Consider the following 15597-nt stretch of genomic DNA (forward strand, 5'->3'; position numbering starts at 1 on the left):
TGCTAATTATTCGTCTCAAGATAACTTATATATTACCTTAATTATGTCAAAAGAAATGATTTTATTTTTTGGTACCCCGAGATCATGGAACAATTGTTCTATGGTAATTTTCTATTATTATTTTTGGACAAAGGTAATTTTCTATTATTATACGTACAGAATATACAGAGAGTCTCAATAAAGATTGCATCAACCAATTCCTTTTCCAGGCCACAAAGGAAATAGAAGGATAATCAGTTTTTCATGTTCACAGATGAACGGTGCACCAGTTTTTCGCGAATATGCAAAGTTTGCGTATCGCATTGACAGAAGAAATAGAATGAGTACAAATAGAGGTACAACACATGATACGAACGCAGCAGACGTGAACATGATGCCTGAAGCAGATAGAGACAAGGAATGTTCGGCCCGAATGGAGGATACAACATAGCTAAACCTACCATGCGCGACCCAAGGGCGGCAATGCCGAACCAACAAGAGCACCAGCATCTCCAGAACCAAAATAGGGGACACCGCGAGGGAGCAAGATAACGCCTCCAAGAAGGAGGACGCCGAGACACCGTCGCCATCCAGTCCGAAGGAACCAGACTTAGGGTTTCCCCTGAGCTCGAAGAGGGGCGCAGCCGCAGACCTTTACAGTGCCTCCAAGAAGAAACCGGACCTAGGGTTTCCCCTCAACGGTGCACCAGTTCTTGAGTTGTTCTGCCTTTTGTGGTTTAATGTGCATCATAGTGATCTTGAGTAGTTATTTCATGTTGAAACTCCGGTTATTGGTGCTCTGGACAGCATTCCTGAAAATCTTGTCATTTCGTTGTGTCCATAAACTCCAACATCCCATGATGATGATATCCAATCCAATATCATTGAGAAGCATCATTAGGGCCAGTTGCAATTCACCAGATAAATGATCATCATACTATATTCTGTCCTAGTAGAGGTAAAATGTCCACCTTCTTATCTGTCATGAGAAGTCATTAAAACTCTATACGCGGTATGAAATTGTACGAACGGTCCATCTGTGACAACTCGAACTTCACGAATTTTTTCCTTTCGGACACAATCATTAAAGCTGAATGAATGGCCAAGGATTCATGCATTCTAGGTTTTGAGCTTAAACATCAGACACAAAGTAAACAATAAAGGAGCGTCACATGCAGGTTGATAGCCTGATCACATGTTCTCAGTGTTTGCCTGTCCAAATGAAAAAATGTCAACAAAATTTTCCTCTGGTCGATCTGCCTTTATGTACAGAAGAATCACGAGATCCCTGTAAAATTAGTTGCAGATGGCCTTTCGATTGATTCTCGTGGCTCAGCACAGTGTTGCCGTCACTTTTCCCTTTGGCTGAAGAAGACAGTAATGGTGGTGTGCCTGTTTTCACAAGACGCCAATACTCTTGCTTATAAGTTATCTACTCATGCCTCTATACGTGATAATTTTGACCAGGAGCTGTTAAAGAGCGGGCATGGCATGCTGTGGTTCACGAAACGTCAGGTGAGCCTCCACTCGACCAATATCACCTTGCTTATCAGGGTAAAATTGTTGGCTTGACATTTCAGTTCTCAAGGATTTACGTGTTAGGTTTCACCAATATCACCATTGCAGTGTACTGTACTATATGTTCCAAAAGGAAAAATTGTTTGACTGATTGTTTCCAGATTCAGATGATATATTTTCTCACATATTTTCTCTGCTGCATTACCAATTCTAGGTTCCAGAACGACCTCGAGGTGCAGCAGTTGAAAGCAATCTCCCTGGAGATCCCATCAACAGCAAGCAAGAGCCACAGCAAGCTGCCTCACGATCCAAGGAAATGCAAGCTGGGCTCCCGGGTCTGCCCGGAGAGGCCGTGCAGAAGCATCAGGGACAGGGTGCTGTCACGCGCCTTCTCGGAGGAGCTGGAGTCGCTGATGCACTCTGGCAGCCACATCTTCTTCGACCCCCGCGGCCGGGTGATCCACCTGTGGAACAAGATCTTCCTCACGGCGTGCCTGCTCTCGCTCTTCGTCGACCCGCTGTTCCTCTACCTGACCGGAACCCAGCAGAACATGTGCATCGAGTTCAAGCACTCGCTGGCGCTCATGCTCTCCGTCATACGGTCGCTGCTGGACGTGTTCTACGCGGCCCACATCTGCCTCCGCTTCCGGACGGCGTTCATCGCCCCGTCTTCCCGTGTGTTTGGGAGAGGAGAGCTCGTGATCCAGCCATACAAGATCGCCATGAGGTATCTATCACGGGCCTTCTGGTTTGATCTCATCACCGCGCTGCCTCTACCACAGGTAACGGACGGTTACATCCAGTGCTCTTTGCCATGAATCGCAAGAACTGAAATGCTCTGCACAAATCTTCTGTAACTTTGTGTGTTTCTCCTCGGTATCCACAGTTCGTGATCTGGGTCGTCGTGCCTATGCTGAAGGAATCCGCCACGGCAAACCGGAAGGATATCCTCCGGTTCAGCATCATCTTCCAGTACCTCCCGCGGCTCTTCCAGATCTTCCCGCTCACGAGGCAGATCGTCATGGCGACTGGAGCCATGACGGAGAACGCATGGGCCAGCGCGGCGTATAACCTCATACTCTACATGCTGGCAAGCCACGTGCTGGGAGCATTGTGGTACCTCTTCTCGGTGCAGAGGCAGGAGGCGTGCTGGAGAGAGGCGTGCAATCTGGAGGGCCCCATGTGTCGGACCGAGTTCTTCGACTGCAACACCGTCAGTAGCAACAGGACCATCTGGTACGAGCTGAGCAACATAACGAGATTGTGCACTCCGGACAATAGTTTCTACCAGTTTGGAATTTACGCGGAGGCCTTCAACTATAAGCTCACCACGTCGGCCTTCACCCAGAAGTACTTCTACTGCTTCTGGTGGGGACTCAAGAACCTCAGGTTTGAAATTACTCCATGCATGCACGCTACACTGTAGTATGTATCATTTACATATTGGCCATGTTTCTAACTAATACAAAAATGTTTCAGTTGCCTGGGACAGAATCTGGCGACGAGCTTGTACATTGGAGAGATAAGCTTTGCAATCGTCATTGGCATCCTTGGGCTTGTATTGTTTGCTCTGCTCATTGGCAACATGCAAGTAAGATCTCCTTGCTTCCACTCCATCAATCTTGCAGCAAACAATAAACGAGAAGTTGTAGAAGAACTGACATTTCTAGTATTTTTGTCTTTGCAGTCGTATCTTCAAGCGACGATGATCCGACTGGAGGAGTGGCGGACGAAGCGGACGGACATGGAGCGGTGGATGCACCACCGGCAGATACCCCAGCCGCTGAAGCAGTGCGTGAGGAGGTACCAGCAGTACAAATGGGTGGCCACCCGCGGCGTGGACGAGGAGGCCTTGCTCAAGGACCTCCCCATGGACATCCGCCGCGACATCAAGCGCCACCTCTGCCTCGACCTCGTCCGGCGAGTGCCACTGTTCGACGAGATGGACGAGCGGACGCTGGAGGCCATCTGCGAGCGGCTGCGGCCGGCGCTCTACACCCGTGGCACGCGGCTGGTGCGCGAGCTGGACCCCGTGGACTCGATGCTCTTCATCATCCGAGGGTACCTCGACTCGTACACGACGCAGGGGGGGCGGTCCGGGTTCTTCAACTCGTGCCGCATCGGGGCAGGGGAGTTCTGCGGGGAGGAGCTCCTGACGTGGGCGCTGGACCCGCGGCCTTCCGAGTACCTGCCACGGTCCACGCGCACCGTGCGGGCCGTCTCCGAGGTCGAGGCGTTCGCGCTCGTCGCGGAGGACCTCCGGTTCGTGGCGTCGCAGTTCCGGCGCCTGCACAGCGCGCGGATCCGGCACAGGTTCCGGTTCTACTCGCACCAGTGGCGGACGTGGGCGGCGTGCTTCATCCAGGCCGCGTGGCGCCGGCACAAGCGACGCCGCGCGTCCATGGAGCACATGATGCCACAGGCAGGCGACGGGCGGGCGGGAGGGAGCGTGAGGTGCCGCCGGCACAGCTGCGACGGCAAGGCGCTCAAGAAGCCCATGGAGCCGGATTTTACGGTGGAACAAGAGATCTAAATTGTAGGGACCGCCTATTCTTGAGGAGATAGCTGAAAACGTTTTCAGTTTCAGTCGATTGTATAGGAACCGTTGGATAGGAAACGGACTGACATATCTTCTCTTCTACCTCCAAACGTTGACTGGTCAATCCTGTTGCAAACTGCCGCATTGCATCCGGGGGACAGACCTGGTGTCCTTGACGTATCCCCCTTGTTTCCTTTGCGAGAGAGATCCGGCGATGGCAGCAGCTCAGGCCACTCCACCGCGCGACCTCAAACGAACGTCTGCTTTGCCTGGAATCGGTCCATTTGGGTAAAGCGATGGGGTCGTGTTCGGGCCTGTCATGAGATGCGGTGGTCGTGCGCCCAGCGCGCGGCCACATCTGTTTGCCCCATCCTGTTCGTCAGGGTCAAAAATGCTCATATTTTCATATCAAAACAAGTTTACACGTCCAAATATTAATTGTTTGAAAATAAAAATAGTTTGACAACCCAATCGAAATTGTCTCTAATAAAATAGTTTTACAACCAAATCGAAATTATCTTGATGAATATAAAATGAACCAATACATCTATTGGTTGTCAATGTGATCCCACATGTGCTCAACCAAGTCATTTTGAAGATCCAAATGAGTGGGCCAATCACGCAGCTCACGATGGAATTGGACAAACTGTTCAAACGTGGCCGGTTCTTGGTGCAGGGGCTTAACATTTTCACCTTGATAATCAAATCCTTTGTCGCAGATACTGTCATCACGCTCGTCCTCGACGATCATGTTGTGCATGATCACACAAGCAGTCATCACCTCACAAAGCTCCCCTTCATCCCATGACAGTGCAGGGTTTCAAACGATACCCCATCGGGATTGAAGCACACCAAAAGCACGTTCCACATCCTTTCTAGCACTCTCTTACATTTGGACAAATCTCTTCCTCTTCTCACCTTGGGGGTTCGAGATTGTCTTCACAAAAGTTGATCACTGAGGATATATACCATCAGCTAGATAGTATCCCTTGTTGTACCGGTGGCCGTTGATCTCAAAGTTGACAGGTAGGGAATGGCCTTCTGCAAGCCTTGCGAAGACTGGAGAACACTGCAGCACGTTGATATCATTGGGAGAACCTGCCATGCCGAAGAAAGAATGCCATATCCAAAGATCCTGCGAAGCCACCACTTCTAATATGACAGTGCATGCTTTGACATGCCCCTTGTACTGGTCCTGCCAAGCAAATGGACAGTTCTTCCACTCCCAGTGCATACAATCTATGCTGCCAAGCATGCCTGGAAAGCCTCTACCTGCGTTGGTCTCCAACAATCTCTCTATATCAGCGGCAGTTGGCTGCCTCAAGTACTCAGGGCCAAACACCTCGATCATAGCCTGCAGAACTTGTACATTGACATCAGACATGTTGTCTCACTCATATGCACATACTCATTCACCAGATCGCCTGGAATTCCATATGCAAGCATGCGGATGGCTGCGGTGCATTTCTGGTAAGAGGAGAATCCAAGTTTGCCAAGGGCATCCGTCTTGCACTCGAAGTATGGTTAATGAGCAATCAATCCCTCTCGGATACGATTGAACACATGCCTTGCCATACGAAAACGGCGACATAATTTATCCGGCTTGAAGAGCGGGGTGTTCGCAAAGTAATCGGCATAGAGCAGGGCGTGGCCTCTCTCCCTGTTGCGGTTCAGGTTGGGAGCACGGCCAGGGAGTGACCTGATACGTCTCCATTGTATCTACTTTTCCAAACACTTTTGCCCTTGTTTTGGACTCTAACTTGCATTATTTGAATGAAACTAACCCGGACTGACGCTGTTTTCAGCAAAATTGCCATGGTGTTATTTTTGTGTAGAAATAAAAGTTCTCGGAATGACCTGAAAAATCAACGGAGAATATTTTTGGAATATATAAAAATACTGGCGAAATAAATTAAGGCCAGGGGGCCCACACCCTGTGTGACGCCCCAAGACTGGAGCTTCAGGTGCCTTTCATGAATTCCGGGTTTCGTCGTGTGATTTGTTTGGTTCGTTGCATTCTTCATTGCATATTTTGCATTGCGTCTTGTCATCATGTATCATATCATTAATTCTTTTGCAACTCAACTAAATAAATCGTATAGATCTTCGGTCCATTTAAACCGAGGGAATTCACATGGTGATTCTCTTTATAACATATCCTCTTAATATTTAGGGAGCTATATTAAACCATTCCATTGGCTTGGATTCACCCATAACACATTTGCACCGTTCTTCAATTTCCTTTTTATCCAACTCCACTTCTTTTCTTCCTTTGGAGCCTTTTTAGTAAAATTGAGTTGCAATTTTACTTATCCATAAATGTTCCAGATCTGCCCATAAATCACATCTAGTGTGTAGGGTCATCTCCTATAATTTCAACCCATTTGTAGTTCGTTGGAATGGGTTTTGAAATTCAACCTTGTGCGAATCTTAATTCCGCGAAGAATGCTCGAACCATTTTATTGTCATCCTTCACATTTTTGTGAGTCCGTAAAGATTTTTCTCCCTGCCAAACTCCTTTGCTACTCCTCTAGTCATTTCTTTTATCTCATGTGTTTTTTTCTTTCTTTCTTCTTGTGAGAAATAGAAAACGGAGGGGGAAACCCAGCTAGGCATCCATCCCTGTAGCCCACCTGGGCCTCCTGTTCAGCCCAGCAGCCGAGGCCAAGGCCCAACCACACCTAACCTAGCCCCGACCCCTCCACTCGCTCTCCCCCTCGATGCCCATTCAGCGCCGCCGCTTGCCCGATCCCCATCTCCCCCATCGATCCCTTTCTCATGTGCGTGCGCCGTTAGAGAGAGGCAGGGAGAGAGCAGCACTGCACCTCGTCCCGATCCATGGATCTCCTCGCCCATGCCTGCTACCTCTTGCGTTGGATTTCCCCGAAGAGGAGAGGATGATGCAGCAAAGTAGCGTGGTATTTCCCTTAGTTTTTGAGAACCAAGGTATCAATCTAGTAGGAGGCTACGCACGAGTCCCTCGTACCTACACAAAAACAATAGCTCAGTGCAACCAACGCGCTTAGGGGTTGTCAATCCCTTCACGGTCACTTACGAAAGTGAGATCTGATAGAGATGATAAATAATATTTTTGGTATTTTTGGTATAGAGATGCAAAGTGAAAAGTGAAAGGCAAAGTAAAAGCAAAGCAATAATAAAGTGATGGAGATTGATATGATGAGAAAGAGACCCGGGGCCATAGGTTTCACTAGTGTCTTCTCTCAAGAGCATAAGTATTCTACGGTGGGTGAACAAATTACTGTTGAGCAATTGACAGAATTGAGCATAGTTGTGAGAATGGTATGATCATGTATATAGGCATCACGTCCGAGACAAGTAGACCGACTCCTGCCTGCATCTACTACTGTTACTCCACTCATCGACCGCTATCCAACATGCATCTACAATATTAAGTTAAAAACAGAGTAACGCCTTAAGCAAGATGACATGATGTAGAGGGATAGTTTCATGCAATATGATAAAAACCCCATCTTGTTATCCTCGATGGAAACAATAAAATAAGTGCCTTGCTGCCCCTTCTGTCACTGGGAAAGGACATCGCAAGATCAAACCCAAAGCTAAGCACTTATCCCATGGTAAGAAAAACCAATCTAGTAGGCCAAACCAAACTGATAATTCAAAGAGACTTTCAAAGATAACCAATCATACATAAAAGAATTCAGAGAAGATTCAAATATTATTCATAGATAGACTGGATCATAAACCCACAATTCATTGGTCTCAACAAACACACCGCAAAAAGAAGATTACATCGAATAGATCTCCACGAGAGAGGGGGAGAACATTGTATTGAGATCCAAAAAGAGAGAAGAAGCCATCTAGCTACTAACTATGGACCCGTAGGTCTGAAGTAAACTACTCACACTTCATCGGAGGGGCTTGGATGATGATGTAGAAGCCCTCCATGATCGATGCCCCCTGCGGCGGAGCTCCGGAACATGCCCCAAGATGGGATCTCATGGATACAGAAAGTTGCGACGGTGGAATTAGGTTTTTGGCTCCGTCTCTGATCGTTTGGGGGTACGTGGATATATATAGGAGGAATAAGTACGTCGGTGGAGCAACAGGGGGCCCACGAGGGTGGAGGGCGCGCCTGGGGGGGGGGGGGGGGGCAGGCGCGCCCCCTACCTCGTGGCCTCCTGTTAATTGGCTGGACATAGGGTCCAAGTCTCCTGAGTTGTATTCGGTGAGAAATCCACGTTCCCGAAGGTTTCATTCCGTTTGGACTCCGTTTGATATTCCTTTTCTTCGAAACCCTAAAACAGGCAAAAAACAACAATTCTGGGCTGGGCCTCCGGTTAATAGGTTAGTCCCAAAAATAATATAAAAGTGGATAATAAAGCCCAATAATGTCTAAAACAGTAGATAATATAGCATGGAGCAATCAAAAATTATAGATACGTTGGAGACGTATCAAGCATCCCCAAGCTTAATTCCCGCTCGTCATCGAGTAGGTAAATGATAAATACAATTTTTTTGATGCGGAGTGCTACTTGGCATAATTTCAATGTAAATCTTCTTAATTGTGGTATGAATATTCAGATTCAAAAGATTCAAGATAAAAGTTCATGTTGACATAAAAATAATAATACTTCAAGCATACTAACAAAGGAATTATGTCTTCTCAAAATAACATGGCCAAAGAAAGCTATGCCTACAAAATCATATAGTTTGGCTATGCTCTATCTTCACCACACAAAGTATTTAAATCATGCACAACCCCGATGACAATCCAAGCAATTGTTTCATACTTTTGACATTTTCAAAACTTTTTCGATCTTCACGCAATACATGAGCGTGAGCCATGGATATAGCACTATATGTGGAATAGAATAGTGGTTGTGGAGAAGACAAAAAGAGGGGAAGATAGTCTCACATCAACTAGGCGTATCAACGAGCTATGGAGATGCCCATCAATAGATATCAATGTGAGTGAGTAGGGATTGCCATGCAACGGATGCACTAGAGCTATAAGTATATGAAAGCTCAACAAAAGAAACTAAGTGGGTGTGCATCCAACTCGCTTGCTCACGAAGACCTAGGGCATTTTGAGGAAGCCCATCATTGGAATATACAAGCCAAGTTCTATAATGAAAAATTCCCACTAGTATAAGAAAGTGACAGAATGAGAGTCTCTCTATCATGAAGATCATGGTGCTACTTTGAAGCACAAGTGTGGTAAAAGGATAGTAACATTGTCCCTTCTCTCTTTTTCTCTCATTTTTTTGGGCCTTCTCTTTTTATGGCCTCTTTTTATTTTTTTTATTTTTCGTCCGGAGTCTCATCCCGACTTGTGGGGGAATCATAGTCTCCATCATCCTTTCCTCACTTGGGACAATGCTCTAAAAATGATGATCATCACACTTTTTATTTTTCTCACAACTCAACAATTACAACTCAATACTTAGAACAAAATATGACTATATGAATGCCTCCGGCGGTGTACCGGGATATGCAATGAATCAAGGGTGACATGTATGAAAGAATTATGAACGGTGGCTTTGCCACAAATACAATGTCAACTACATGATCATGCTAGCAATATGACAATGATGGAGCATGTCATAATGAATGGAACGGTGGAAAGTTGCATGGCAATATATCTCGGAATGGCTATGGAAATGCCATGATACGTAGGTATGGTGGCTGTTTTGAGGAAGGTATTTGGTGGGTGTATGATACCGGCGGAAAGTGCGCGGTATTAGAGAGGCTAGCAATGGTGGAAGGAAGGAAAGTGTGTATAATCCATGGACTCAACATTAGTCATAAAGAACTCATATACTTATTGCAAAAATCTAGAAGTTATCAAAGCAAAGTATTACACGCATGCTCCTAGGGGGATAGATTGGTAGGAAAAGACCATCGCTCGTCCCCGACCGCCACTCATAAGGAAGACAATCAATAAATAAATCATGCTCCGACTTCATCACATAACGGTTCACCATACGTGCATGCTACAGGAATCACAAACTTTAACACAAGCATTTCTCAAATTCACAACTACTCAACTAGCATGACTCTAATATCACCATCCTCATATCTCAAAATAATTATCAAGCATCAATTTTTTTCTTAGTATTCAACGCACTCAAAAGAAAGTTTTACGAATCTTGAATACCAAGAATATTATTATTAAGAAAATTACCATGCTATTAAGACTCTCAAAATAATCTAAGTGAAGCATGAGAGATCAATAGTTTCTATAAAACAAATCCACCACCGTGCTCTAAAAGATATAAGTGAAGCACTAGAGCAAAATTATATAACTCAAAAGATATAAATGAAGCACATAGAGTATTCTATCAAATTCCAAATTATGTATGGCGCTCTCAAAAGGTGTGTACAGCAAGGATGATTGTGGTAGACTGACAATCAAAGACTCAAATCATAAAAGGCGCTCCAAGCAAAACACATACCATGTGATGAATAAAAATATAGCTCCAAGTAAAGTTACCGATAGAAGTAGACGAAAGAGGGGATGCCTTCCGGGGCATCCCCAAGCTTTGGCTTTTAGGTATCCTTAGATTATCTTGGGGGTGCCATGGGCATCCCCAAGCTCAGGCTCTTGCCGCTCCTTGTTCCATAATCCATCAAATCTTTACCCAAAACTTGAAAATTTCACAACACAAAACTTAAAGTAGAAAATCTCGTGAGCTCCGTTAGCGAAAGAAAACAAAAGACCACTTCAAGGTACTGTAGTGAACTCATTCTTTTTTATATTGGTGTTAAACCTACTGTATTCCAACTTCTCTATGGATTATAAACTATTTTACTTGCCATATATTCATCAAAATAAGCAAACAAGACACGAAAAACAGAATCTGTCAAAAACAGAACAGTCTGTAGTAATCTGTAGCTAGCGCAAGATATGGAACCCCAAAAATTATAAAATAAATTTATGGACGTGAGGAATTTATCTATTAATCACCTGCAAAAAGAATTAACTAAATATAACTCTCCAAATAAAAATGACAGCAGTTCTCGTGAGCGCTAAAGTTTCTGTTTTTTACAGCAAATTCAACAAGACTTTCCCCAAGTCTTCCCAACGGTTCTACTTGGCACAAACACTAATTAAACACAAAAAACACAACCAAAACAGAGTCTAAATAATTTATTTATTACTAAACAGGAGCAAAAAGCAAGGAATAAAAATAAAATTGGGTTGCCTCCCAACAAGCGCTATCGTTTAACGCCCCTAGCTAGGCATAACAAGCAAGAATAGATCTAGGTATTGCCATCTTTGGTAGGCAATCCATAAGTGGCTCTCATGATAGATTCATATGGTAATTTTATTTTCTTTCTAGGGAAGTGTTCCATGCCCTTTTTTAATGGAAATTGGAATCTAATATTCCCTTCCTTCATATCAATAATTGCACCAACCATTCTAAGGAAAGGTCTACCGAGAATAATAGGGCAAGAAGGATTGCAATCTATATCAAGAACGATAAAATCTACGGGCACATAATTCCTATTTTCAACAATAAGAACATCATTAATTCTTCCCATAGGTTTCTTAATAGTGGAATCCGCAAGGTGCAAGTTTAGAGAGCAGTCATCAAAATCACAGAAACCTAACAAATCACACAAAGTCTTTGGAATCGTGGAAACACTAGCACCCAAATCACACAAAGCATAGCATTCATGATCTTTAATTTTAATTTTAATAGTAGGTTACCACTCATCATAAAGTTTTCTAGGGATAGAAACTTCCAATTCAAGTTTTTCTTCATAAGATTGCATCAAGGCATCAACGATATGCTTAGTAAACGCTTTATTTTGACTATAAGCGTGAGGAGAATTTAGCACGGATTGAAACAAGGAAATACAATCAATCTAAGAGCAATTTTCATAGTTAAATTCCTTGAAATCCATAATGGTGGGTTTAGCAACATCTATGGTTTTAATTTCTTCAATCCCACTTTTACCAAATTTAGCATCAAGATCAACAAATTCCAAATTCTTAGAAAGCCTTCTAGGTGAAGGTGGATCATATTCAGTCCCATCATTATCAAGATTCATATTGCAAAACAAAGATTTAATAGGGGACACATCAATAACTTTTAGATCTTCATCTTTATTTTCATAGGAATTAGAAGAACACGCTTTAATAAAGGCATCTCTCATAGCACGCGTCCTAGCGGTTCTTTCCTTGCACTCGTCAATGGAAATTCTCATGGCTTTGAGAGACTCATTGATATCATGCTTAGGTGGAATAGATCTAAGTTTCAAAGAATCAACATCAAGAGCAATTCTATCAACGTTCCTAGCCAAATCATCAATCTTAAGCAATTTTTCTTCAACCAAAGCATTAATTTTTTTTGCAAAGTAATAAATTGTTTAATATTAGATTCAAAATCAGAGGGCATATTATTATAATTTCCATAAGAATTATTGTAGGAATTACCATAATTATTAGAGGGATTACTAGGATAAGACCTAGGGTTGAAATTTCCTCTATACGCGTTGTTACCAAAATTGTTCCTACCAATAAAATTCACATCCATAGATTCATTATTATTCTCAATCAAAGTAGACAAGGGCACATCATTAGGATCAGAAGAAACACTCTTATTAGCAAATAATTTCATAAGTTCATCCATCTTTCCACTCAAAACATTAATTTCTTCTATCGCATGCACCTTTTTAGTAGATCTTTCAGTATGCCATTGAGAATAATTAACCATAATATTATCTAGGAGTTTAGTAGCTTCTCCTAAAGTGATTTCCATAAAAGTGCCTCCCACGGCCGAATCTAAAAGATTTCTAGAAGCAAAATTCAATCCGGCATAAAATTTTTGTATAATCATCCACAAATTTAAACCATGAGTAGGGCAATTACGTATCATTAATTTCATTCTCTCCCAAGCTTGTGCAACATGTTCATGATCAAGTTGCTTAAAATTCATAATATCTTTTCTAAGAGAGATGATCTTAGTGGGAGGAAAATACTTAGAGATAAAAGCATCTTTGAACTTGTTCCATGAATCAATACTATTTTTAGGGAAAGATGAAAACCAAGCTTTAGCATGATCTCTAAGCGAAAAAGGAAATAGCTTCAATTTAACAATATCATTATCCACATCTTTCTTTTTTTGCATATCACACAAATCAACAAAGTTGTTTAGATGGGTAGCGGCATCTTCACTAGGAAGGCCGGAAAACGGATCTTTCATGACAAGATTCAGCAAGGCAGCATTAATTTCACAAGATTCAACATCGGTAAGAGGAGCAATCGGAGTGCTAATAAAATCATTGTTGTTGGTATTAGTAAAGTCACACAATTTGGTATTATCTTGAGCCATCGTGACAAGCAAGCAATCCAACACATGAGCAAACAAAAGGCAAACGGGCAAAAAGAGGCAAATATAGAAAGAGAGTGTCATAGCCCTAGAATTGTTTGCAATAGTTGCATAAGAGAGCATCCATGCATCATGTCTAAATTCTGAAAGTTGAATTGAGGTTAGTTGAAACCCTCAGAAATCACTTCAGAAATAATCAACGTTAAAAATCTTTTCAAATGAGTCCAAGGAAATGTTCCTGTTATTCTGTAAAAATATTGGCAAGAGGTAAAATTCAAACCAATATTTTTGGAGTTTCATAAATATTTATTTTGGGCATTTGAAATTAATTAAATAACTACTTGAATTGGATTTATATTTATTATATATATAAATATATGTTCAATAATTCTGAAAATTGTTGTGTGGCTTTGTATAAGTCTACTTAGTTGACACAATTATTTTCATGAAGTTTAAAATTGATTTAGTATTTTACTAAATCAGAAACAAATGTCAGAAAATAGAAAATAGAAATAAAAGTCAGAGGAGAGAGGTACGGCTTACCTGGCGCTCACCTGACACGGCCCAGCACGGCCCAGCCCACCAGAGCCAGGCGCCAGTCGTCTCCTTCCTTTACCAGGAGGACGACGGCGTGGCGCACGCACAGGTGGCGAAGCCACCTCCTGCTTCCTCCCCACTCTGATCCGACGCGCCTGGAGACGCCCAACACCTTCCCTCTCACCCTCCATCTCTCTAGTGCCTCTCTCCCTCTCTAGCCCTGCTCCACGCGACCACCGACAGCCCCACCGGCCGCCGCTGCCACTCGCGTGGCCATCGCCATCCCCTCGTCGCGCTGCCATGCTCGGGAGCTCTGCGCCGACCTCGTACGTGTCCCCATCGTCGATAGTAACCAGAGGAGCACAACATGGCCGCCATCGGCGCCGTCTTCGTCCTCTGCACCAACGGATGTCCTCGTCGATTCGCAGCAACCCGACTGTCCCCGACCTCACCGACGACGCCATCGGATGCGCTGTGAGCTCCACCGCATCTCCCCTCTCTCCATTTGCTCGCCCCCATGCCGTACTGACATTCCCCGCCATCACCGAAGCTCGCCAGCGCTGCGTCTGTCATCACCGTCGGTAGCAGCCCCGCCTGGCTAACCCGAGCACGCAAGCGTGCTCAGGGAGCTCCCAGGAGTCCAACGCGGCCATCAGCTCGCTCGCTAGCGCGCTGCAGTCCTTGCGCCCGTGGAGCCGTAGCTCCGACCACCGCCTCGCTCACCGCCGACGCTGCTCCTGGCCACCCCGCAGCCTCCTGCGTGATCACCTGGATGCGCGCGAGGATGGGCATCCCTCTGGTGCCTCCAGCGCGTTGAGCCGACCCCTGTAGAGCCATCCCGAGAAACTCCGGCGATCCTCCGCCATCGGGTTTGGTCGCCGTCATTAGCGCCTAAGTAACCCCCTAGAGTCAATGACATGTGGGACCATTGCTGTTTAAAACACGGGTTAAGTTAAATAACCCCCTGTTAACTCTCTATCTCACTGACACGTGGGCCCCGCCCCAGTTTAAATTTAGGTTAGGCAAAATATTAGTGCTAATTACCCTATTAAGCAGTTGAGACACTGACATGTGGGGCAAACCCCCTTACTAATTAGTTTAGCTTAATTTTAATTTAGATTAGCCATTGAGTCGCTACCACTGGGACCCACTGGTCAGGTTTGACCTGGTCAGCCTCAGTTGACTCGCTGACGTCATGCTTGCACAATGCTGACGCAGTTAATAATTTTATGGTTTAAAAATAATCCAGGAAATTTCAGAAAATATCCAAAACTTTGAAAAATCATAGAAATTAAACCGTAACTCCAAATGAAAAGTTTTATATATGAAAAATTATCAGAAAAAATCCAATATATCCATTTATGCTACTTTCATGCATGATAAACCAACTTATACCCAATGTATAAGTGAAAACATGATAATGGCATTTTAAATGCTAAATATGGAGTTTGCATATGAACCCTTGGTCCATATGGACTTCATTTAAATTGTTGCTAGATGCATTAGTGCAAATTATAACATTATTGCCATGTCATGATCATGCATCATATTGTGCATTGCATTGTTTGTGTTTCTTTCTCTGTTGTCGGTATTTGTCCCCTCTCGATAGACGTGGTTCCGACGATGAGTTCGATGACACCGAAGAAGAGCTATACTATCTTCAGAAGTGCCAGGCAAGCAAAACCCCCTTGTTCATTCCGATAC

The 15597-nt window shown here is 44.1% G+C and overlaps 2 protein-coding genes across 2 annotated transcripts; one reads left to right on the forward strand and one right to left on the reverse strand.

The window, feature by feature from the left end:
• Positions 1–1356: 1356 nt before the first annotated feature.
• On the forward strand, positions 1357–4461 carry LOC125513868 (protein CNGC15b). Its single transcript, XM_048679075.2, has 5 exons — positions 1357–1494; positions 1712–2279; positions 2384–2886; positions 2977–3088; positions 3185–4461. Exons 1-5 carry the CDS (start codon positions 1466–1468, stop codon positions 4028–4030), a joined length of 2058 nt encoding a protein of 685 aa, XP_048535032.1. The 5' UTR covers positions 1357–1465; the 3' UTR covers positions 4031–4461.
• On the reverse strand, positions 4354–5420 carry LOC147965499 (uncharacterized). Its single transcript, XM_087530486.1, has 3 exons — positions 5006–5420; positions 4684–4831; positions 4354–4408 (listed from the first exon to the last, which is right to left on the reverse strand). Exons 1-3 carry the CDS (start codon positions 5418–5420, stop codon positions 4354–4356), a joined length of 618 nt encoding a protein of 205 aa, XP_087386612.1.
• Positions 5421–15597: the final 10177 nt, after the last annotated feature.

Source organism: Triticum urartu, chromosome 6A (genome assembly GCF_056163025.1).
Source record: "Triticum urartu cultivar PI428250 chromosome 6A, HENAU_Tu73, whole genome shotgun sequence".
In the NCBI taxonomy this organism is placed as follows: Eukaryota; Viridiplantae; Streptophyta; class Magnoliopsida; order Poales; family Poaceae; genus Triticum; species Triticum urartu.